General features: G+C 47.3%; 1 protein-coding gene across 1 annotated transcript in view; it reads right to left on the bottom strand.

Moving 5' to 3' along the window:
- Window positions 1-25,470, bottom strand: part of DHX8 (DEAH-box helicase 8) — a 251,735-nt gene that overhangs the window by 30,362 nt on the left and 195,903 nt on the right. The window contains exon 17 of the mRNA XM_069237773.1: window positions 24,453-24,593. Coding sequence (XP_069093874.1) covers window positions 24,453-24,593 — 141 coding nt within the window. The remainder of the gene's footprint in view (window positions 1-24,452; window positions 24,594-25,470) is intronic.

The following is a 25,470-nucleotide window of genomic DNA, read 5'->3' as shown; positions in this document are numbered from 1 at the left end:
AAGTTACAGAGAATTCTAAACCCCTGTCATCACAGCAAGGTAGACACTGCACAGACTCTCTTACCCACTACATCCATCCTTTTGCTTTCTTTATCAAGTGCAGCAAAGAATTTAGAGCCAGCAGTGTCAAAATGCTTTTTAGCTACATACATACACTCAAGAAGAAAGGATCAGAGTCTTGAGGTCCATATTATTTTTTCTGCCGTGTATTCACAGATCAATGAGAAGCGGAATCAAGAAGGTATGCATGCTAGTCTCCAACAATTCTGTGGCAACAGCTACCACTGTTCCCTTGTGGTTTCGATAGAAGTGTCTCAAAAAACAAATACATCTCAAAGACAGATGCTGAAGCTTCATTGTTGAGTTTCCACCCTGTTAGTCACCACATACAATAAATCCACATTATCCACTCTAGGGGCCACATGTACGTAGGTTCAGATTTGCAACTCACAAATCCGAATGTAGGATGGTGTCCTTGAAACCATTTGCGATTGGCAAGGGGGTCGTAAATGCCCACCTCATGAATATTCACGAGGTAGGTCGACCCCCTTGGGAATGGCAGCTCTCACAGGGATGGTGGCCTGCTGGAGACAGCAGACCACCATGTCTGTGACTGCTGCTCAATAAAGCAGCTTTTTTTTTTGTAATGCAGCCCGTTTTCCATAAAGGAAAACGAGATGCATTACAAAAAGAAAAAATGAAAAAATGAAAAAATTTTGTTTCATTTTTATAGAGCAGGCAGTGGTTCACAGGACCACTGCCTGCTCTGAAAAAATGTTTACAGTGACATTCACAACGGGGAAGGGGTCCCATGGGTGCAAACTGTGATTGTTTTGCGACCGCGTTCGCGATCACAAAACAATCCTACATTGCACTGCACGTCGCAATTAGGAAGGGAACACCTCTTCCTAATTGCGAGTTGCAAACCCGTTTTGCGATTCAGTAACCATGTTACCGAATCGCAAAACGGGGTTTGTGCATCACGATGTGCTTTTTGCACGTCGCAAACAGCCAAATTCGCTGTTTGTGATGTGCAAAAAGCTTAGTAAATGTGGCCCTAGATGCTTTACACAGTAAAGACTCAGAACATCCGGCAGAAAAGGTGCTTATGTCTGATGAGTAGTAAGTATCTCATCTTTTTCTTCAGAACCTGCAAGACTCTCCCTAAAGCAACAAGAATGGTGACAATATTTCTTTACAGGTTCAGATTCTGGAAACTGGCAATGACTATTTACAGTGAAAAGTGGTGCAACTTGGGGTCTACAATTGGAAAGGGTGAAATAGAGTCAGACTTTGTCACACCACGGGCAGAACAGGTGGGTGGCAGCTCGTACCCCTCTGGAGCTTGTGGACCACAATACTGAATGACCTATTTATTTCTGATCCACGTCTTCTCTTTCTCTGTGTCACTTATGTGTCATATTTGGTTATATTCTGAACTTCAAAACTGACTGAGAATCCTGAATGGACGAGACACACATCCTTTCAGGACTTCTTTGCAGGGCATTTGTAAAAGAGAGCTAGATCAGTGGTTCAAGCTTAAAGGGTGAGAAGAGAAACACCTCAGAAAAAATGCAAGAAAATAAAAAAATAACCATGTGTCATAAAGTTGAAAAAGATACAGGATAGTGGAAAACGTTCAATAAAGCCAACCATCGTGCCACCCCTAATTAAAAAAAGGAAGATTTTTACCTAAAAATAGCCAACAGTGTTTGAGGATCCCCTACAAGAACCAAGTTGAGTTTCCGAGATTTGCCAAACACTACACCAATGGAATAAATGAATGCAGCCCATGAGATACTTCTTCATCCTTTCCAAAAGTCTAACCACCACCAGTGACTTCAATATGGACAGTTGGTCTGGGAGACCCAGAAAGGCTTACATGGCAGCCGGATACCCTTTTACCGTTGGCCACTGCACAGCCACAGGATAGCCTAAACTGTGGTATATCTAGCCAAAGATGGTTTCAAAGGTTGTATGTCATGGTTGATAAACAAGGATACTAACTTATTTCATCTCCTTGAATAGATCAAATTAGGTGAGGGCAATGAAGTGAAAGGATAATCTCTGGTTTTAACTTGGAAGGAGATTAGATTGTAGGACCTGTGTTCCCCTAAAGCCTCCATTGTTAGGACAGAAGACCTACTCTGAGCAGGTGACAAAAAGGGAGGATACTGGTAGAGGTAGAGTAGGTCTCTGTACGGCACCTTTCTCCACCACAATGAGGATGGCTTGGGTCTGGTCTTGGCAGATCTTACTCAGAGCCTAGGGAATGAAAATGTCACTTACCCAGTGTACATCTGTTCGTGGCATCAGTCGCTGGAGATTCACATGTTCTGCATAGCTCGCCATCTGGTGTTGGGTCGGAGTGTTACAAGTTGTTTTTCTTCGAAGAAGTCTTTCAAGTCACGGGACCGAGTGACTCCTCCTTCTGTCTCCATTGCGCATGGGCGTCGACTCCATCCTCGATTGTTTTCCCCGCAGAGGGTGAGGTAGGAGTTGTGTTGTAGTAATAGTGCCCATGCAATGGAGTGACTAAGTATGTACCTATTTAAGGTTAAAATTATATATACAAATGTACAAAGTTGAAGCTAACTTCCGAACTGCTACAGGCTCCCGGGGAGGTGGGTGGGCACATGTGAATCTCCAGCGACTGATGCCACGAACAGATGTACACTGGGTAAGTGACATTTTCAGTTCGATGGCATCTGTCGCTGTAGATACACATGTTCTGCATAGACTAGTAAGCAGTTATCTCCCCAAAAGCGGTGGCTCAGCCTGTAGGAATGGAAGTGGTTTGAAATAATGTTCTTAACACGGCTTGACCTACTGTGGCTTGCTGTGCGGATAGCACGTCTACACAGTAGTGCTTGGTGAACGTGTGTGGCGTAGACCATGTGGCTGCCTTACATATTTCTTGCATTGGGATGTTTCCTAGAAAGGCCATGGTAGCACCTTTTTTCTGGTTGAGTGTGCCCTTGGTGTAATGGGCAGTTGTCGTTTTGCTTTAAGGTAGCAGATTTGGATGCATTTAACTATCCATCTGGCTATACCTTGTTTTGATATTGGGTTTCCTGCATGAGGTTTTTGGAATGCAATAAATAGTTGTTTAGTCTTTCTGATGTTTTTCGTTCTGTCAATGTAGTACATTAATGCTCTTTTGACATCTAATGTATGTAGTGCCCTCTCAGCTACGGAATCTGGCTGTGGGAAGAACACTGGTAGTTCCACTGTTTGATTTAGGTGGAACGGTGAAATAACCTTTGGTAAAAATTTAGGATTAGTCCTTAGGACGACTTTATTTTTGTGTAGTTGTATAAAAGGTTCTTGTATTGTAAACGCCTGAATTTCGCTTACTCTTCTTAGAGATGTAATGGCGATGAGAAATGCAACCTTCCAGGTTAGGAACTGTATTTCGCAAGAGTGCATGGGTTCAAAAGGTGGACCCATGAGTCTTGTTAAGACAACATTTAAGTTCCATGAAGGAACAGGTGGTGTTCTTGGTGGTATAATTCTTTTAAGGCCTTCCATGAATGCTTTAATGACTGGTATCCTATATAGGGAAGTTGAATAGGTAGTCTGCAGGTATGCAGATATTGCCGCAAGGTGTATTTTAATGGAAGAGAAGGCTAGGTTAGATTTTTGTAAGTGAAGCAAGTAAACCACTACATCCTTTGGAGTTGCGTGTAAAGGTTGGATCGGATTATGATGGCAGTAGCAGACAAACCTCTTCCATTTACTTGCATAGCAGTGCCTAGTGGACGGCCTTCTGGCTTGCTTTATGACTTCCATACATTCTTGGGTAAGTTGTAAGTGTCCGAATTCTAGGATTTCAGGAGCCAGATTGCTAGATTCAGCGATGCTGGATCTGGATGTCTGATCTGTTGGTTGTGCTGTGTTAACAGATCCGGCCTGTTGGGCAATTTGATGTGGGGTACTACTGATAGGTCTAGCAGTGTTGTGTACCAGGGTTGCCTTGCCCAAGTTGGTGCTATTAAAATGAGTTTGAGTTTGTTTTGACTCAATTTGTTTACCAGATAAGGAAGGAGAGGGAGAGGAGGAAAAGCGTAGGCAAATATCCCTGACCAGTTCATCCATAGGGCATTGCCTTGGGACTGCCTGTGTGGGTATCTGGATGCGAAGTTTTGGCATTTTGCGTTCTCTCTTGTTGCAAACAAGTCTATTTGAGGTGTTCCCCAGAGTCTGAAGTAAGTGTTTAGAATTTGGGGGTGAATTTCCCATTCGTGGACTTGTTGGTGATCTCGAGAGAGATTGTCTGCAAGTTGATTCTGGATCCCTGGAATAAACTGCGCTATTAGGCGAATGTGGTTGTGAATTGCCCATCGCCATATCTTCTGTGCTAGAAGGCTCAACTGCGTTGAGTGTGTCCCCCCCTGTTTGTTTAGATAATACATTGTTGTCATGTTGTCTGTTTTGACAAGAATGTATTTGTGAGTTATAATTGGTTGGAAAGCCCTTAATGCTTGAAAAACTGCTAGCATTTCTAGGTGATTTATATGCAGTTTTGTTTGATGTACGTTCCATTGTCCTTGTATGCTGTGTTGATCGAGGTGTGCTCCCCACCCTGTCATGGAAGCATCTGATGTTATTACGTATTGTGGCACTGGGTCTTGGAATGGCCGCCCTTTGTTTAAATTTATACTGTTCCACCATAGAAGCGAGAGGTAAGTTTGGCGGTCTATCAACACCAGATCTAGAAGGTGACCCTGTGCTTGTGACCATTGTGATGCTAGGCACTGTTGTAAGGGCCTCATGTGTAGTCTTGCGTTCGGGACAATGGCTATGCATGAAGACATCATGCCTAGGAGTTGTAATATCATCTTTGCTTGTATTGTTTGTGTTGGATACATGCGTTGTATGATCTTGTTGAAATTTTGAATTCTTTGTGAACTTGGAGTGGCTACTCCTTTTGTTGTGTCTATTATGGCTCCCAGGTATTGTTGTACTTTGCACAGCAAAATGTTGGATTTTGCAAAGTTGACGGTGAAACCTAGTTTGTAGAGGGTTTGTATGATTTGATTGTGTTGTAAGCACTTTGTTAGTGAATTGGTTTTGATTAGCCAGTCGTCTAGATACGGGAATACATGTATTTGCTGCCTTCTGATGTGTGCAGCCATTACTGCTAGACATTTTGTAAAGACTCTTGGTGCGGTTGTTAAACCAAAAGGCAATACTTTGAATTGGTAATGTATTCCTTTGAATATGAACCGTAGGTATTTTCTGTGAGATTGATGTATTGGTATATGGAAATACGCGTCTTTGAGGTCTAAGGTTGTCATGTAGTCCTGGAGTTTTAGCAATGGTAACACCTCTTGTAGCGTGACCATGTGAAAGTGGTCTGATTTGATGTAGGTGTTTAGTATTCTGAGGTCTAGGATTGGTCTCAGTGTTTTGTCCTTTTTTGGTATTAAGAAGTACAGTGAATAGACTCCTGTGTTTGTTTGTGTGTTTGGTACTAATTCGATTGCATTCTTTTGCAATAGTGCTTGAACTTCTATTTCCAGAAGTTCGGAATGTTGTTTTGATAAATTCTGTGCTTTTGGTGGTATGTTTGGAGGGAATTGTAGGAATTCTATGCAATAACCATGTTGGATAATTGCTAAGACCCAAGTGTCTGTAGTTATTTCCTCCCATGCTTTGTAATAATGACCTATTCTTCCCCCCACTGGTGTTGTGTGGAGGGGGTGAGTGACATCTGAGTCACTGCTTGGTTGTAGGGGTTTTGGGGCTTTGAAATTTTCCTCTATTCCTAGGGAGTTTCCCTCCTCTGTATTGGCCCCGAAAGCCTCCCCTGTACTGTCCCTGGTAGCTGGACGGTGTTGCCTGCGAGGTACTGGCTTGTGTGGCCTGACCCCGAAGCCCCCCTCTAAAGGGTGTCTTGCGGAAGGTGCTGTATGTTCCTCTGCTCTGCGGGGAGTAGAGTGCGCCCATGGCTTTAGCAGTGTCAGTGTCTTTTTTAAGTTTTTCGATTGCCGTGTCCACTTCTGGTCCGAACAGTTGTTTTTCGTTGAATGGCATATTGAGCACTGCCTGCTGTATCTCTGGTTTGAACCCAGACGTTCTTAGCCATGCGTGCCTTCTAATGGTCACAGATGTATTAATTGTTCTTGCAGCTGTGTCTGCTGCGTCCACAGAAGATCGTATCTGGTTATTTGATATGTTCTGTCCTTCCTCAACCACCTGCTTTGCCCTTTTTTGTAGTTCCTTGGGTAGATGCTCGATGAGGTGTTGCATCTCATCCCAATGGGCTCTGTCATAGCGCGCAAGTAGTGCTTGAGAGTTAGCGATGCGCCACTGGTTTGCAGCTTGTACTGCGACTCTTTTCCCAGCTGCATCGAACTTGCGGCTCTCTTTATCTGGGGGTGGTGCATCCCCAGATGTGTGGGAGTTGGCTCTTTTCCGAGCTGCTCCTACTACGACGGAATCTGGTGGCAGCTGTGCGGTGATGAAAACAGGGTCTGTAGGAGGTGCCTTATATTTCTTTTCCACCCTTGGCGTTATTGCCCTACTTTTGACCGGCTCCTTGAAGATTTCCTTTGCGTGCCGAAGCATACCTGGCAGCATAGGCAGGCTTTGGTAGGAGCTGTGGGTGGAGGAGAGGGTGTTGAATAAAAAGTCATCCTCGACTTGTTCTGAGTGGAGGTTTACGTTGTGGAATTGTGCTGCTCTAGCCACCACTTGAGAATATGCTGTGCTGTCTTCTGGTGGTGAGGGCTTTGTTGGATTTGCCTCCGGACTGTTGTCCGACACTGGGGCGTCATATAAGTCCCAAGCGTCTTGATCCTGGTCACCTTGGCTCATGGTGGTGTGAGCCGGGGAATGTTACTGAGTTTGCGTTGGTGAGACGTTAATTACAGGTGGAGGAGAGGGTGGCGGAGTCACCTTTTTCACCATTTTTGTTTGTGGCGCCTGGTCTGTTTGAAACTCCAGTCTCCTTTTTCTCCTAATAGGGGGAAGGGTGCTTATTTTTCCTGTTCCCTGCTGTATGAAAATACGTTTTTGCGTATGGTCCACTTCGGTGGATTGCAGCTCTTCCTCAAACCTATGCTTTCGCATCTGAGAGGACAGTGATTGCTCCTCTGTATAAGAGCCTGGACCTGGGTCGGTTACGGGTTGTTTCGGCACCGAAACCCTGCCTGTATCTTTTTTCGGCTCCGAGGTGGCTTTTTTCTTTTTTGGAGTCGAAACCTCTCGGCGTCGATCTTCGTCGGTGCCGCTGTCTCGGCGTCGAGCCGTTTCTACACCGCTATCTCGGTGTCGTTGCTTTTCCCCAGCACTTTCTTGATCCCGAGAAGGCTGCGTGCCGGTGTCTCGACCGGAGTCGGACGATCTCGGCACTGTTTGGGCCTTTTTCGGTGCTGATGGTCGGTCACCGAATTTATGGGTGGAGCCATGGCCTGGTGGCAGTGGCGTCCCCTGGGCCTTGTCACTTTTCTTATGTGTTGTTTTCGACGTCTTACTCACGGCTCTTTGATCGTCGAATTCCTCGGAGTCCGATTCGTGGATCGAAAAGGTTTCTTCTTCCTCTTGTTCCTCGAACTCTCGGTGCGCTGTCGGCGTGGACGCCATCTGAAGTCTCCTGGCTCGACGGTCACGGAGTGTCTTTCGGGACCGGAAAGCGCGACAGGCCTCGCAAGTCTCCTCACTGTGCTCAGGTGACAGGCACAGGTTACAGACCAAATGTTGGTCTGTATACAGGTATTTGTTGTGGCATTTGGGACAAAAACGGAACGGGGTCCGTTCCATCGGCGTTGTTCGACACGCGGTCGGGCCGACCAGGCCCCGACGGGGGATCGAAAACTACCCCGAAGGGCACCGGAGCGCGTCGATCTTCGATGCGGTGTTGAATCTAACTACGCCGATCCCGAACGCAACAATACCGACGAAAATCTTCCGATATTTACTAACTTTCCGTTCCGAAACTCGGAGCGACAGGAACACGTCCGAACCCGATGGCGGAAAGAAAACAATCGAGGATGGAGTTGACGCCCATGCGCAATGGAGACAGAAGGAGGAGTCACTCGGTCCCGTGACTCGAAAGACTTCTTCGAAGAAAAACAACTTGTAACACTCCGACCCAACACCAGATGGCGAGCTATGCAGAACATGTGTATCTACAGCGACAGATGCCATCGAACTCAAGGTTATGGGAGAAATTTGCAGAGAAGCGGAAACTTCCCCTTCAACTGAAACATGTCTTCCACTGCCCTGTGTGACAGATTCTGGATAGCACAGAATACTAGGCAATGGGCTTTCTTGTAAGTGGCAAAGAGGTCCACCTGATGCCTTCACCACTGGATGAAAAGATGCTGAACCATCTCTGGATGCACAGACCACTATGGGTCTGTGAGATGCCAACAAGCCCCTGCTGGTATGCCCACAACCAGAACGTCAGTGCTTCCCGATAGAGAAGATGATACCCCACTCCCTCATGTTTGTTGATGTTCCATAGTCTGGATGTATTATCAGTGAAGATCTGGACTGACTGACTGCAAATTGGAAAGAAGGCTTGTGCGCAAGGCGGATCACATGTAAATCTAACAGGCGGATATGTAATCTAGCTCTTTTGGAGAGCAGAGCCCTCTAGTCTCCAGTTCCGAGATGCATGCCTCACCCAGAAGGAAGGTGGAAAAAAGACTTTCCTCTGGAGAGGTCGTAGACTATTCCCCACCGGTTCAATTCTGCTGCAGTGTTGTTGGAGACCAATAAGAAATCTGAATATCTCCTTGGTGTAGGAACCACTACCTGCAGAGGCACCACTGCAGAGCCGTCATGTGCAAGCATGATGAGTGACAGAGCAGTCTCTGGACCATCAGCACTAGGATCCAAGATCCAGTCAGTAAGATCGAAATGATGTCCTGAATGTCTTGAATCCCTCCATTTAAGGAAACGCTTGGGGTGGTATCCAGTACTACACCCCTAGCATAATGAGGCACTGGGAGGAACTCATGTCAAATATAGGCATATTGTGGAAAATCCCAAGTTGAACAAAAGGGATGTTATCATTTGCAGGTGGCACAACATCATCTGTAGTGAACAAGCTTTGAGGTCAATGGGATCACCAATGGGTGATCCCAGGGGTCTCTTCAGCGATGCAGGCAGGCAAGGGGGGGGCTCCTCGGGGTAGCCTCCACCTGGGCAAGGGAGAGGGCCTCCTGGGGGTCACTCCTGCACTGGAGTTCCGATCTTTCAGGTCCTGGGGGCTGCGGGTGCAGGGTCTTTTCCAGGTATCGGGATCTGGGAGTCAGGCAGTCGCGGTCAGGGGGAGCCTCGGGATTCCCTCTTCAGGCGTCGCTGTGGGGGCTCAGGGGGGGGGGCAACTCTGGCTACTCACAGTCTCGTAGTCACCGGGGAGTCCTCCCTGAAGTGTTGTTTCTCCACAAGTCGAGCCGGGGGCTTCGGGTGCAGAGTAGCAAGTCTCACGCTTCCGGCGGGAAGCGCAGTTGTTTTAAAGTTGCTCCTTTGGAAACAAAGTTGCAGTCTTGGGTGAACAGAGCCGCTGTCCTCTGGAGTTTCTTGGTCCTTCTAGAGCAGGGCAGTCCTCTGAGGATTCAGAGGTCGCTAGTCCCTGGGGAAAGCGTCGCTGGAGCAGTGTCTTTAGAAGTGGGGAGACAGGCCGGTAGAGCTGGGGCCAAAGCAGTTGGTGTCTCCATCTTCTCTGCAGGGTTTTTCAGCTTGGCAGTCCTCTTCTTCTTAGGTTGCAGGAATCTGAGTTCCTAGGTTCTGGGGAGCCTTTAAATACTAAATTTAAGGGCGTGTTTAGGTCTGGGGGGTTAGTAGCCAACGGCTACTAGCCCTGAGGGTGGGTACACCCTCTTTGTGCCTCCTCCTGAGGGGAGGGGGTCACATTCCTATCCCTATTGGGGGAATTCTCCATCTGCAAGATGGAGGATTTCTAAAAGTCAGAGTCACCTCAGCTCAGGACACCTTAGGGGCTGCCCTGACTGGCCAGTGACTCCTCCTTGTTATTCTCATTATCTCCTCCGGCCTTGCCGCCAAAAGTGGGGCCGTGGCCGGAGGGGGCGGGCAACTCCACTAGCTGGAGTGCCCTGTGGTGCTGTAACAAAGGGGGTGAGCCTTTTAGGCTCACCGCCAGGTGTTACAGTTCCTGCAAGGGGGAAGTGATAAGCATCTCCACCCAGTACAGGCTTTGTTACTAGCCACAGAGTGACAAAGGCACTCTCCCCATGTGGCCAGCAACATGTCTGGTGTGTGGCAGGCTGCTTGAACTAGTCAGCCTACACAGATAGTCGGTTTAGGTTTCAGGGGGCACCTCTAAGGTGCCCTCTGGGGTGTATGTTACAATAAAATGTACACTGGCATCAGTGTGCATTTATTGTGCTGAGAAGTTTGATACTAAACTTCCCAGTTTTCAGTGTAGCCATTATGGTGCTGTGGAGTTCGTGTATGACAGACTCCCAGACCATATACTCTTATGGCTACCCTGCACTTACAATGTCTAAGGTTTTGCTTAGACACTGTAGGGGCACAGTGCTCATGCACTGGTGCCCTCACCTATGGTATAGTGCACCCTGCCTTAGGGCTGTAAGGCCTGCTAGAGGGGTGACTTATCTATACTGCATAGGCAGTGTGAGGTTGGCATGGCACCCTGAGGGGAGTGCCATGTCGACTTACTAATTTTGTCCTTACCAGCACACACAAGCTGGCAAGCAGTGTGTCTGTGCTGAGTGAGGGGTCCCCAGAGTGGCATAAGACATGCTGCATCCCTTAGAGACCTTCCCTGGCATCAGGGCCCTTGGTACCAGGGGTACCAGTTACAAGGGACTTACCTGGATGCCAGGGTGTGCCAACTGTGAAAACAAAAGTACAGGTTAGGGAAAGAACACTGGTGCTGGGGCCTGGTTAGCAGGCCTCAGCACACTTTCAAATCAAAACTTAGCATCAGCAAAGGCAAAAAGTCAGGGGGTAACCATGCCAAGGAGGCATTTCCTTACACCATGTAACACCTATTTCAAAAGGGGGAGGGTGTTGCCTCCCACTCCTAAAGGAAATCCTTTGTTCTGCCTTCCTGGGCTTGAGCTGGTCAAGCAGCAGGAAGGCAGAAACCTGTCTGTAGGAAGCAGCAGCGCGGGCTGCCTGGGAAAACCCTTCATTCTGGTAAGAGCAAAGCTGGGGTTCCATTAAGGAGCCCCCACAGTGCATGGAATCATACAACCACTACTGTCAACAGTAATGGGGTATGATTCTGACATGTTTGATACCAAACATGCCCAGCTTCGGAGTTACCATTATGTAGCTGGGCACAGGAAGTGAGTGACCTGTGTCCAGTACACAGGTAAAATGGCTTCCCAGCGCTTACGAAGTCCAGAAAAATGGAGCTGGAGTTTGAAGGGGAACCTCTCCTCATGCAGGGTGCCCTCACAACAGGTACTTGGCACCCTGCTCTCCTAGGAGGGCCTGTCATAGGGGGGCACTTACAGTGATCTGGTGCTGGGACCTGTAGTGAAAGGGTGAATGCACCTTTTCACGGAGGCTGCAATAGCAGGCCTGCAGACACATTTTGCATGGACTCCCATGGGTGGCATAATGCATGCTGCAGCCCATGGGGAACCCCTGGCACCCCAATGCCCTGGGTACCTAGGTACCATATACTAGGGAATGACATGGGGGCACAAGTATGCCAATTATGAGGTGAATAATGTCAGGAACAACCAAATTTAGAAGGAGAGCGCACAGTCACTGGTGTCCTGGTTAGCAAGATCCGAGTGGGCACAGTCAAAACACACTGACAGCAGGCAGAAAGTGGGGGTAACCATGTCAAAAAGAGGGTACTTTCCTACAAGTGGATCCTAGGTTTGCTGCTGATCAACTGAAAAAGGCTGACATTGCTTTTGTTAGAATCCTCTTTCCAACTGTCTTATTAGGCAAAAGGAGCAAAAGCTCCCTGAAGGTGACTGGATGGCAAGAGACGTAACCGTGGCTCTGCCCTCTTTAAAGCACAAAGGCACGGTCCAAGCCTTTTGACAAAAAAGCAATTCACCGTTAAACGGCATGTCCAAGACAGTGTTTTGGACATCTGATGAAAATCCATTACAGCGACGCCAGGCATAAAGCCCCAGAATGACTGAGAAACTCATTGTTCTAGCTTGTTGGCTGTATCTAGACCAACCTTTATAATATAACTGAAAGAGCTTTGCCCATCTTTGAAGACATCTACAAAATGAGTCCTTAGATGATTAAGGAAATTTAAAATTACTAAGGCTGCAATGTGATTTGATTTGAATATTTGTACAGCGTGAACAAATACCCAGAGGCATCTTGGCGCTAAGTGACAGAGTTAGTGATAAGCTGCATGCCAGTGTAAGCTAAAAAGCCAGAAAGTTAAGGCCTTTTAGAGCAAGTTGCGATTACTGTTGTCTGAAGAACCAGGTTATTAAAGTCTTTCAGAAGGCAAGCAAACATGGAGCTGTTCTTAATTCTGGCGGGAGCAAGTTACAGTTCCGTGCAGTGCAGATAACAAAGCTCATATCTCACCAGGAGGAGAGCTTGTGCCTGGGAACAACCAGGTTATTGTCTGAGCTTGAACAAAGAGTCCTGCTTGGTACATACCACCTAAAGCTTTCCCTCAGGTATGCTGGACCTGAGCCATGCAGAGTCTTGTATGCAATGGATAGGGCCTTAAAGATGATACGCTTCCCCTCTGGCATCCAGTGAAGCCTGCTGGTGGCCTGAGAGGCAGAATGAAATCTAGGTACGCTTACTAGAATCCGATCAGCCGAGTTTTGAAGTATCTGTAATTTGTGCATCTAACTTTTAGGGAGGTTTTGATATAATCCATTACAATAATCCACCCTGGATAGCAGAAGGGCTATAACAACTATTATCAGTAGATCAAAAGGTGTAAACTGCAGAATTTTCCTCATGACGTGCAGGTTGTAGAAAGAAGTGGAAATCACTTTGTTGACTTGATCCCTGTCCCTGTAGGTGAGTCTGTCGTCAATCAGAACACCAAGACTTTTTACCGGAGTTGGAATAGAGCAGAGTTTATCTGGCCACCATAAAGAGGACCAGATGGATGTGTTATTGCCAAATAGGATGACTTCTGTTTTTGACTAATTTAATTTAAGACAGTTGTTGTACAACCATTGGCTCACAGCACTCATACACTTATGAAAGATGCTACTCATATCCGGGCCTTTACTAGAAAGGGAGACTACAATTTAGATGTGCATCAGTGTAACACACTAATGACAACCCATAGGATTTCACTAAGGATGCCAAACATGTAACACACAGATTGAAAAGAGTTGGGTTTAGAGAAGAGCCCTGAGAGACCCCACACAGTAGTGAAAACGTTCCGACGTAAAATCATTAAAGGAAACAGACTGGACACCGTCAGTAAGGAATGAGCGCAGTAATGAGAGCCGAACGCGTAGTGAGAATGCATCGCCCTTAATCCCTAAGTGCTCCTACTCATCAATCAAAAGATCATGGTTGACTGTGTCAAATGCTGCAGCTAGATCAAGAAGGATAAGGGCAGCATTTCCGCCCTTATCCACTGATGTCTTGATTACATCTGTGCCCACTATTAGTGCAGATTCTGTACTGTGACCTTTACGAAACCCAAATTGTGTATCGTCAAGCAGATGATTATTATCCAAAAAGGCAGTCAGCTGCACGTTCATAAATTTTTCAACAAGCTTGGCTGAAAAAGGCATTCTCGAAATAGGTCGGTAGTAATTTTAATCTAGCAGGTTCAGATTGGGGTTCTTCAACAACGGAAATATTGATCTAGATTTCCATTGTTTGGAAAAACAACCTTTTTGAAACATGGCATTGAAGATCTTTGTTAACAGGGAGGCTACTAGATCAGCTGCTAACCGAACTATCGTTGGGTTGGGGGGGGGGGGAATGCACGGGTCAGCAGGGGATCCACACTTAGCACTTAAGATGGCTTGTGTAACTTGTTTCTCAGGAAGTGACTCAAATTCAGTAAAGGAGGTCCCATCCTTGCTCCGTGGGCAAATGTCCTTACTGGATAAGTTATTCACTGTATTCAGGGATAATTTTTTTTAAATAGCTTCCAAAAGGCATGGGTATAAAGCCCTAGTAAACAAGCAGCATTTAAGGAAAGCAAGGCAAGGCTCCCAACTGAGAATGATCTATTCTATAATTATTTTTAGATTCCCATTCTGGTGGGATAGTGTGAAACGCACCATGATTAAGGTGTGATGTGGACAACAACTGGACCACCAGACTTTCTGTTGAAGTATGTACAGACAGAAAAGAAGGAAGGATTCCCCAGAGTGGGTCTATAGTACTACTGTCGTATGAACAACAGGGGAAGAAGACTATTGGCCCTTTAGCACCTTGATGAGGGCTTCATTAAATGGTAAAAGATGCTCACCTGAGGCCGGTGTTGACTTCAATAGATCTGTAGAAATGCTAGTTTTATATTGCACTTGTCAGAAGGGGAAGCTCTAATAAGTTGCTAGCTTTCTTTAGCACTGAATGAAATGAAGACATCTCAGGAGGTGCTGGTCGGAAGACAAGGTCAATGCCTCTTGGAAACACATTACATCTGAAACAGAGCCAGTGCCATTACCATTCTATTTTACGCAGGAGACTGCTGATTTAAGTCAGATCCAAAAAGACAGTGAATAGTGATATATTTAAAAGCCAGGTTCCAAGGTCATCAGTAGTTGCTTTGGGGGGCAGGGTGGCCTGAGGGGGTTAGTGGATGTAGGAGAAAAGGGGAGGCAATCGCTGAAAACAGAGCTGGAGACTGCCCTGAAGCAGTTGATAATGGTGTGGAGATCAGCAGCATCAATAAGGGGGCCAAAGTTGGTGTGAGGAAATTGCATGATTGTGCGACCTCACCATATAATACACTAAACCAATCCATTAAGACCCTTAGGTTTTGTTCGTCAAACCTTGAGCTCAGCCCTAGGTAACTGTGGCTCTGAGCAGCAAGGCTTACAAAAAGGAATAAGTGTAAACCATTTAAAGAGTGTCAAAACAATTGAAGAAAAAAAAAAGTCGATAGGACACCAAAGAAATCAAACACCAATTTATAATTAAAAAAAAAATAGACTGTATTTTTACATAATTTTAGACAATACAACGAAAAAGATCCCACGGACGGTTAAGTATATAGAGAATTTACAAGGTATAGTAAATCTAACAAGCACTGGAAAATGCAACAAATCTGAAACTTAGAAACCTTGTCACTAAAAAGTATGGGATAGTTGGTATGTGGTCACTTAGAGTCACGTTAGGCGACCAAGCCCAGATGGTAGGGGGTGAAATTAGCAAGGTCCTCAGAAAAAACTTACCTCAGCAGATGAAGACACTCTTATCCTGGTCCTGATGCGAAGGATGAAGGATGTTGAAGATGCAATGCGGTCAACGGGGGGGGGGGGGGGGTGGGGGGGGGGGGGGACGAGGACGGGGGGGGGGGGGGGGCAGTTTGGGGTCTTACTGCGATTACTGCTCAGTCCACAAGGGGGATGAGGTACTGTTAATAGGGTCAAAATTACTAAAAGTACTTTTGGTGCTAGCAGATGCCCAGCCACCACTGGACTATCTGTTGCCCAGTATCGCGGTCGCAGGCCAATCCTTCCTTGGTCGATAACTTGTCGTCTGGGGGTCCCAACTGCACTTCTACGACACTCCGGGGATCAGCAAAGTCAGCTGCAATTTTGTGCGTCTGGTTCTGGTCCCCGATGCTGCATGGTGGCATTTGGTGGTGGGTTGAAGACTTTGGGCTACCAACTTGCCCCAACAGGCTTCCCAGCTGTTGTCTCACTGTGCTGTGAGCAGGAGACCAGCTCACTGACCCTTGGAGTCAGTGAGATGGCCTCCTGTTCTGGCTAGTCTCTGGAGATGGTTACTCCTCAAGCAGGAAATAGCAGGCACAGGCCCTCTCTTGTTGTTTTTGCTTTGTCGCCCTAAGTGGGAAGGGTATGCCCAGACGTGGGTCCCGTGCTTCCCATGCCACTGGATTCAAGCTAGCCTGGCTGATGAGGGGTGAAACCCCGAAACCGGTCCCAGGATGCTTGTTTCCGGTCCAGTGAGGACCTGGCTTGGCAGTTCGGTCTGGATTGTTCCCATGAGGAACAGGGTCAAGACTGATTTGCATATGGCTGGGTCCAAACTGGGGTGGCATGGTGAGCAAAAGAACGATGGATTAAACCCAGATCTATGACTGGGGGTGAGTGTTTGACAATGTTCAGCATTCCGTCCATCTCTTGTTGTTTTTGCCCTCTCTTTTGCTAGCCACAGGTTCAGAAGGTGCAGTCCATGTCAGTGGAGCCTCGCTCTGCTGGTTTCACAGGGCAGTAGAACAGTCCTTTCAGTTCTCTTTCTAGTCCAGTCGAGATCTGAGTTCCGGGTGCCCTACTTATGCTCAGAAAATGCCCTCCGGGTAGGACATGGTTGGTAGCGTATAGGCTACTATGTCTCTCCCCCCCCCCCCTCCCCCCCCCCCCAACTCCTGACCACTTCCTGCAAAGAGTGGCATTTGAGCATCCCAAGATGCACCATTCTGCCCAATTCCAATATAGCAGGATCCCTCTCCCAGCATGTGGAGCTCCCTAGCCCAACCCAGAGGTGTGGTTGCAAAGGGGACTACCTGCTTCTGGAAAATTGGTTTGGCAACTGGTTTCCTCTCTCCTGTCCAAGGTGCCAGCCTGTCCACCTAAACATTAGAGCAGCCCTTCACCCAGGGTGGAACAAACCCACAGGCCTTTGTAGCTTACCTCTATTTACTCCAGAGAGCCTCATTAAGTGGTGATCGTCCACCCGATGGTCTTTTGGGGAGTCTATGTAGAAACTCAGGCCTTTAAGGGTTGAGCCTCTCCTTCTCTTTTTTAAGATGAGACTGACCAAAAAAAGTACATAGGGTAATGGATCGTCTGATGTGACTGAGTAAGAAGCCCGTCAGTCAGTACCATTTTGTCTAGGAAGACGGTGGTATGGGGCGATTGTACCGAGAGCACCTTCATTTCACTTGTGGAGCTGAAGTGATGGCTGTCAAGGAAACCGGTTTGAGCATCAGACGCTCAAGAAATCAGCTGTTCCCACTGTATATTCAAATCACTTTGCAGAAAGGCAAATTGCTTTGGAGGGAAACATGAATCACACTTTTGATGATAAAAAATACACCTGCTAAATTAAAAAGAAAAGGTTGAACGGGTAAACTCAAAAAAGGCTAAAGAACAGATACATAACCCTTAACTGTGCCCACTGAAAATCCGTGCTAGGCCAATGCAAGAGCAAACAGACATATGTCTGAAAGTTTGGCCCCAGAGCATCTGTATGCCGATCATGGCATCCGCCAACAAATGTTTCCCAGCAACAAGAATTACTGGGCTTTAAGTCTGGCTAAATGAATAACTTCAGCTGGCAATTCCAATGCACTTAACTGCTGTCACTCAATCACCATGCATGGATATTTTGGTTGTTGAGATTTGGATGCAAGATGCTGTTTTTGAGACAGGAGGTCCTCGCAAAGTGGAAGCATAACTGGAGGGCAAATGTTCATGCTCTGGAAATCTGGGTACCGTTCTCTCTTGGCCCAGTCTAATATGTCCTGATCTTCCTCAGAAATAGCAGCAGGAGAGGGAGCATTGCAAACACTATCAGGAGTCTTGTGTTCCACTGCAGGCCAAATGCATCTCCTAGCGAGTTTCTTGCATGAAGCGCCAGTGCGCAAAAGGCTGGATACCTTGAATTTGAGGATATCAAGAAGATCTAACCAGGGTATATTCCACTGATTGAAGAAGCCCTGTGTTATACCAAGATTGAGACTCCAGTCAATGCCTGCTCATCTCCTCACCTTTAGCATTTAGGAGCACTGCCAGATGGTCCTTTTATGAAGCCAGACTTTTTGCAGGTTGAGCCCCACTTTTTGCCCCCAGTTGACCTACCAGTGCCCCATTTGACTCTGACTGTGCAGTGAAGCCTGCCAACATGGCTCCAGTGCCAATGTTCTTCCTCCTACAATTAGCACACACCCAAGCCCCCCTTTAAGCCCGTAGTAAATGGTACCTAGTGCATAGGTACCAAATAGGTCCCCCAAGAGACCCTGTAAGGAAATGCCTCCTTGGCATGGTTACCCCCTGACTTTTTGCCTTTGCTGATGCTATGTTTTGATTTGAAAGTGTGCTGAGGCCTGCTAACCAGGCCCCAGCACCAGTGTTCTTTCCCTAACCTGTACTTTTGTTTACACAATTGGCACACCCTGGCATCCAGGTAAGTCCCTTGTAACTGGTACCCCTGGTACCAAGGGCCCTGATGCCAGGGAAGGTCTCTAAGGGCTGCAGCATATCTTATGCCACCCTGGGGACCCCTCACTCAGCACAGACACACTGCTTGCCAGCTTGAGTGTGCTAGTGAGGACAAAACGAGTAAGTCGACATGGCATTCCCCTCAGGGTGCCATGCCAACCTCACACTGCCTATGCAGTATAGATAAGTCACCCCTCTAGCAGGCCTTACAGCCCTAAGGCAGGGTGCACTATACCATAGGTGAGGGCACCAGTGCATGAGCACTGTGCCCCTACAGTGTCTAAGCAAAACCTTAGACATTGTAAGTGCAGGGTAGCCATACGAGTATATGGTCTGGGAGTCTGTCAAACACGAAATCCACAGAACCATAATGGCTACACTGAAAACTGGGAAGTTTGGTATCAAACTTCTCAGCACAATAAATGCACACTGATGCCAGTGTACATTTTATTGTAAAATACACCCCAGAGGGCACCTTAGAGGTGCCCCCTGAAACCTTAACCAACTACCCGTGTAGGCTGACTGGTTTTAGCAGCCTGCCACACTCGAGACATGTTGCTGGCCACATGGGGAGAGTGCCTTTGTCACTCTGTGGCTAGTAACAAAGCCTGCACTGGGTGGAGATGCTTATCACCTCCCCCTTGCAGGAGCTGTAACACCTGGCAGTGAGCCTCAAAGGCTCACCCCCTTTGTTACAGCACCACAGGGCATTCCAGCTAGTGGAGTTGCCCGCCCCCTCCTGCCACGGCCCCACTTTTGGCGGCAAGGCCGGAGGAGATAATGAGAAAAACAAGGAGGAGTCACTGACCAGTCAGGACAGCCCCTAAGGCAACCTGAGCTGAAGTGACTCTGACTCTTAGGAATCCTCCATCTTGCAGATGGAGGATCCCCCGAATAGGGATAGGAATGTGACCCCCCTCCCCTTGGGAGGAGGCACTAAGAGGGTGTAGCCACCCTCAGGGCTAGTAGCCATTGGCTACTGCCCTCCCTGACCTACACACACCCCTAAATTCTGTATTTAGGGGCTCCCCTGAACCTAGGAACTCAGATTCCTGCAACCTAAGAAGAAGAGGACTGCTAAACTGAAAAACCCTGCAGAGAAGACGGAGACACCAACTGCTTTGGCCCCAGCTCTACCGGCCTGTCTCCCTCACTTCGAAAAGAAACTGCTCCAGCGACGCTTTTCCCAGGACCAGCGACCTCTGAATCCTCAGAGGACTGCCCTGCTCTAGAAGGACCAAGAAACTCCCGAGAACAGCGGCCCTGTTCACCAAAGACTGCAACTTTGTTTCCAAAGAAGCAACTTCAAGACAACTGCGTTTCCCGCCAGAAGCGTGAGACTTGCAACTCTGCACCCGACGCCCCCGGTTCGACTTGTGGAGAACAAACACTTCAGGGAGGACTCCCCGGCGACTACGAGACCGTGAGTAGCCAGAGTTGCCCCCCCTGAGCCCCCACAGCGACGCCTGCAGAGGGAATCCCGAGGCTCCCCCTGACCGCGACTGCCTGACTCCCAGATCCCGACGCCTGGAAAAGACCCTGCACCCGCAGCCCCCAGGACCTGAAAAATCGGAACTCCAGTGCAGGAGTGACCCCCAGGAGGCCCTCTCCCTTGCCCAGGTGGTGGCTACCCCGAGGAGCCCCCCCGTTGCCTGCATCGCTGAAGAGACCCCTTGGTCTCCCATTGATTCCAATTGAAAACCCGACGTGTGTTTGCACACTGCACCCGGCCGCCCCCGTGCTGCTGAGGGTGTACTTTCTGTGCTAACTTGTGTCCCCCCCCCCGGTGCCCTACAAAATCCCCCTGGTCGGCCCTCCGAAGACGCGGGTACTTACCTGCTGGCAGACTGGAACCGGGGCACCCCCTTCTCCATTGAAGCCTATGCGTTTTGGGCACCACTTTGAACTCTGCACCTGACCGGCCTTAAGCTGCTGGTGGGGTAACTTTGGGGTTGCTCTGAACCCCCAACGGTGGGCTACCTTGGACCCAAACTTGAACCCTGTAGGTGGTTTACTTACTTGCAAGAACTAACAATTACTTACCTCCCCTAGGAACTGTGAAAATTGCACTGTGTCTAGTTTTAAAATAGCTATATGTGTTTTATTTGAAAAGTATATATGCTATTGTGATTATTCAAAGTTCCTAAAGTACTTACCTGCAATACCTTTCATGCAAAGTATTACATGTAAAATTTGAACCTGTGGTTCTTAAAATAAACTAAGAAAAGATATTTTTCTATACAAAAACCTATTGGCCTGGAACTGTCCGAGTGTGTGTTCCTCATTTATTGCCTGTGTGTGTACAACAAATGCTTAACACTACTCCTTTGATAAGCCTACTGCTCGACCACACTACCACAAAATAGAGCATTAGAATTATCTCTTTTTGCCACTATCTTACCTCTAAGGGGAACCCTTGGACTCTGAGCGTACTATTCCTTACTTTGAAATAGTGCATACAGAGCCAACTTCCTACAGACCCCCATACAAATAACATGCAGACTGCCATTGCAAGCTGCGTGTCAGGTGGCATGGGTTTTTCGACCAAAGGTCCACTGGGTTCCTGATAACCAGGTCCTCTGTGCCAGTGCTCCATCCCTAAAACAAGGAAAGCTAATCTGATTGTGTACAACTGGCACACACTTTAGCAACCCTGCAAGTCCCTAGTAAATGGTACCTAGGGCATGGGTACTAAAGAGGGTCTCTAAGGGCTACAACTTGTATTATGCCACCCTACAGGACCCCCATACATAAAGGCTTCACTGAAACCTATGGTGTTTGGTATGAAACACCTCATCTTAATAAATCCATATTGATGCTAGTATTGGATTTATTATGACATGCACCCAGAGGGCACCTTAGAGGTTCCCCCCTGAAAACCTACTAGTCACCTACTGTGCTGGCTAAACAATATTAACCAGCGGCCACTACAGATGAGTTTCTGACTTCCTGGAGGTGAGAGCCCGCACTCTCACAGGTCAGAAACAATGCCTACTCCGGAGGAAGGTGTCATCACTTCCTTCAGCAGAACGGCTAGTAAATCTGCATACCAAGGTCAGGGACTTCAAAGTCCCTGCTGCCTCAGATATGCGATCCCAGGTTCCTCCAGACCTGGGAGATGCCACCCCCTGCCCTGATGTTTAATTTGGCACCTGGACAGGTGGGAAATTACCTATTCAAGTAGGCGTGTTGCACTATCAGGCTAGCTACACCCATAAGGTGGGCTGTCTGATATGCTCCACGAGGGAAGGGTTACATCATCATGTTTTTGGTGCAATTAGGAATTCTGGGACAGGGTTAGGGCCACTCCATACAGGAATTGGTCATATAGGGTGTGTAGTCACCTCAGGGTTGAGTAGCCCATTGGCTACTACTGTATACTCCCCTTAACACTACTAAATTCAATACTGTGGTGGCACTTAACACCAGGACTTTAGATTTATGTGACTGAAGAAGGAGGAGGAGAACAAGAAGAGCCGACAAATGCGAGTACTGCAGACCAGCCTGGCACCAAACCCTGCCTATCTGCTGCTGTCCCGACATTCGCCCGAACCCGACTCGTCCTGCGGCTGTGCATCTCCCATAAGGCTTGGAGGGCTGACAGCACTTCGTAAACCAGGCAGCATCTCCCATGGAGTGGAAGAGTCACTTCCCAGCAACCTGCAGGCACCAGCCAAGACATCTGGTCCACCAATCTGCCCACCACTGGGTCTACCGACACAGCAGCCACCCAGGAGGAGGTCACCTCACAAAGCCTGGAGATGCCAAGCTCACCAGGAGTCGCCCTTAAAAAATACACAAGGTCCCGGAGCAGTTTCAAGCACCCAGGCTTGTTTGTTTCTGAGCCCGCCACCACTGCTGCAAAAAGATGACCTGCACCCGGGGGATGACAGAATTGATGAGGGTGCCCACGAGAGGGGCAAAACTCAGTTTTTCTTCCCCCTCAGCAAGCACGGTCACGAGCAAGCACGGTCAGCGTCTTCGATGACCAGGACCATCTGAATAAAACCCTTGGTTCATGACCATCAGCTGTGCTTCCTTGCTCCCAGGACCCTCACGAACTGAGCCCTCCGTGGGGAGCTCTCAGACTTGTCCCTAGGACCCCACGCCTCTGCAGCCTGTTTCTATGTGTGCCCCACACCCCCCTTCACTCGCCAACTGTGCAGTGCTTAAGGCAACAGAACCGTCCAAGCACCTCTGCACCTGGACTCTCCAGGGCAGGTAAAACGGAACTGCTGTTATTTCTTAAGACCTTGCTCCCCCAGCACCTCAAGACCTAAAAGGGGACCTCCGAAATACTTCTGCAAATAACCAAATGCAGTATATGCACTTTACCCATTAAAAGTCATTACCATGTAAAAGCACATTCGTGTATTTTACTTACCCCAATGTGGACAAAAACTCTACAACAGTACTTACCTTATTTTGAAGATTTAAGTGTTGTATTTTTCGAAAATTGGTCCTGAGTTTCTTCTTGTGTGAATCTCTTTACTGAATCATTTTTTGATGCGTAGCACTACCTTCAGGTAAGTCTAAACTGATCGCCCACATTACCACATACTAGAGCATTTACGGTTACTTCAAGCTCTATCAACCAATAAGGGTTGTCTGTACTATTTGCATAGCGTACCCATAATCTTGGTACACTACATATGTAGCCAGCTTCCTCGAGTCCTCCAGTCCCCTGTAGAAATGCAGGGCCTCCTGGCTAACGATCCAGGATCCTACCTGCAGTACCCCTTGGCAGCAGTGTTGTACATGAAGACCTGCACTTGTATCTCCTTGATAGATGGGTGAAACACCTTTAAAGCCAGATGAGTCCCTCAAAGCTCCAGAAGATTCATGTGAAACTGGCTAAATGTGAGGGATCAGAGGTTTTTGATCTTCACATATCTTGGGGACCTCCCTCCCTACCCCCCCCCTCCCACTAGCCTCCAGCAAAGCATTTATTACAAGAATCTCCAGCGAAATCTGAATAGAGTTGGTGAGACAGCCCCGATGCTGATCCCAATGGAATCTGTAGGTCCACTGCAAGATTGCATATGGCACTTGTTGTTCAGGAAGCAGCGTTACAAGGATAGGGGCCCCAAAAACATCTTCACTGTGACCCATCACGGTCTGAGACCAAAGAATTTGGATCATATCCTTAACATCCCCAACACACTGGGGCGGTGTCCAGGATAGCACCAGTGAAGGGAATCCTCTGTGTGGGGCTCAGGTAGAACTTCAGTTAGTTGATAGTTATCAAAGAGGTCAGGCGTTCGACCGCTGTTTGGAGGTGGTCCACGATTGAGTGCGACGAGCCTTCCTTGAGCAGCCAGTCACTGAGGTATAGGAACACATGTATCCCCAAAAACTGTCTGAGACTACTATCAACACTTTCAAGAACACACAAGGGACGTAAAGCTGAAAGAGAGCAAGACAGACGTGAAGTGTTCTGACCCTCAGATGTCTGTCTGTTTTTTGAATCTCTATTCAATGGAAAGAGGTCTAGCATTGGCTCGAGTCTCCAGGCTTCCTTCAGTAGGAGAAAAGTAGCACGAGTCACAGCCCTTTCTTAACTCAGTCCTCCACGCACTCAATAGCACAGTATGAGTGGTGGAATAGGGTAGAGTCCCACTTGGCTTTCTTGCATTTATGGTGCATTTTTAACTTTGAACTACTGGAGGCCTGTGAACTGGAGCTAGCCCTCGTGTTGAAACACCATAGTGATGAGGGTGAATAACTTTCAGATGAACAAGAAATCAGGTGCATTCGTTTAACAAAATCTACCTCAAAATACCCTTTTAACTAATATGTAAGCACTAAGGGTGCAATTACGTTTTCACACTAGGCTTCTGAACTTTGAACACATTTCTTCTTACTAAGTGATGACAATGTGAAATTTGTACACGTTATTTGTCTCATGAAGTTAGATTAATCTATTATTACTTCTTGGAGTGGCGTAAATGACCAACATAAATATATATGGGAATAAAACACCACAGAATGGTAAGAGGGTATATTGTCCTTTTTGCATTACACTTGTACTTGGGTATCACACCTCAAATGTCTATACTGTTACGCATGTCAACTCGACAAGAAAGAGCCTAGCAAATGTCATCACTGGATTTCTTGCCTGTTTAGGATCCATTTCTTAATTTACTTTAAGATGTGTGTAAAGCAAAAAAATGTCAGTACCTGCGATATAGGTGTCACAACAAGCTGGTCGATTCCAGTTTTTGAGTTGTACACTTTTTGCTTCACAAAGCCTGGGTCCACAACATAATAAATGCCATCGATGGTCAGGGAGGTCTCAGCGATGTTTGTTGCAATGACAACCTGCAAGAGAAATGTCCTTTTGTTTATTTTAGGTTGCATTCCAATCTCTTAAGAAACACAAACATAATAAAATGTTATTCTATCATAATATAACTACTGTACATATATTCACCAAGAGAGGGTGTAGGAAAGTACCCTTTTTGCCAATGGTACTGAGGTTTTTCGACTGAAGGTGCATTGGGTTCTTGATAACCAGGTCCGCAGTGCCAGTGTTCCGTCCCTAACACAAGGTAAACTAATCTGATTGTGTACAATTGGCACATACTTGGGCACCCCTGTAACTCCCTATTAAACGGTACCCCTGGCACCTAGGGCATGTGTACTAAAGAAGGTCCCTAAGGGCTGTGTATTATGCCACCCTATTGGACCTCCCTACAAACTGCATGCAGACCGCCATTGCAGGGTGTGTGACATGGTACACACCACGTGTGAAAACAGGATATGGTGCACTCATTTTGTGCCATGCCAAAGTCACTGTTTATAATCTATGATAGTTATCCCTACAGCAGGTCTTAGAGCCCTAAAGCAGGGTGAATTGTATTTTACGTGAGGACTTAGCTGCATTAGCAGATATGCCCCAGTGAGGTCTAGTTCGCTTACTAGATATTACAAGTGAACAGGGAAGTCATCTTAAGGTTGTGCTTGGCATTGGTCACCACGAGTTACCTAGCTACACAATGGCTTCACTGAAGCCTGTGGTGTTTGGTATCAAACACCTTGTTTTAATAAATCCATACTAATGCCAGTATTGGATTTATTATGACAGGCACCCAGAGGGCACCTTAGTGGTGCCCCATGAAACCCACAAGTCTTCTAATTTGCTGGCTGACTGGTATCGACCAGCATGCCACCACAAACAAGTTTCTGAGCCCCCTAG

Source organism: Pleurodeles waltl, chromosome 6, assembly GCF_031143425.1.
Source record: "Pleurodeles waltl isolate 20211129_DDA chromosome 6, aPleWal1.hap1.20221129, whole genome shotgun sequence".
NCBI classification, from domain to species: Eukaryota; Metazoa; Chordata; class Amphibia; order Caudata; family Salamandridae; genus Pleurodeles; species Pleurodeles waltl.
The sequence above is the reverse complement of the archived record's forward strand: the minus strand, read 5'-3'. Positions and strand labels throughout refer to the sequence as shown.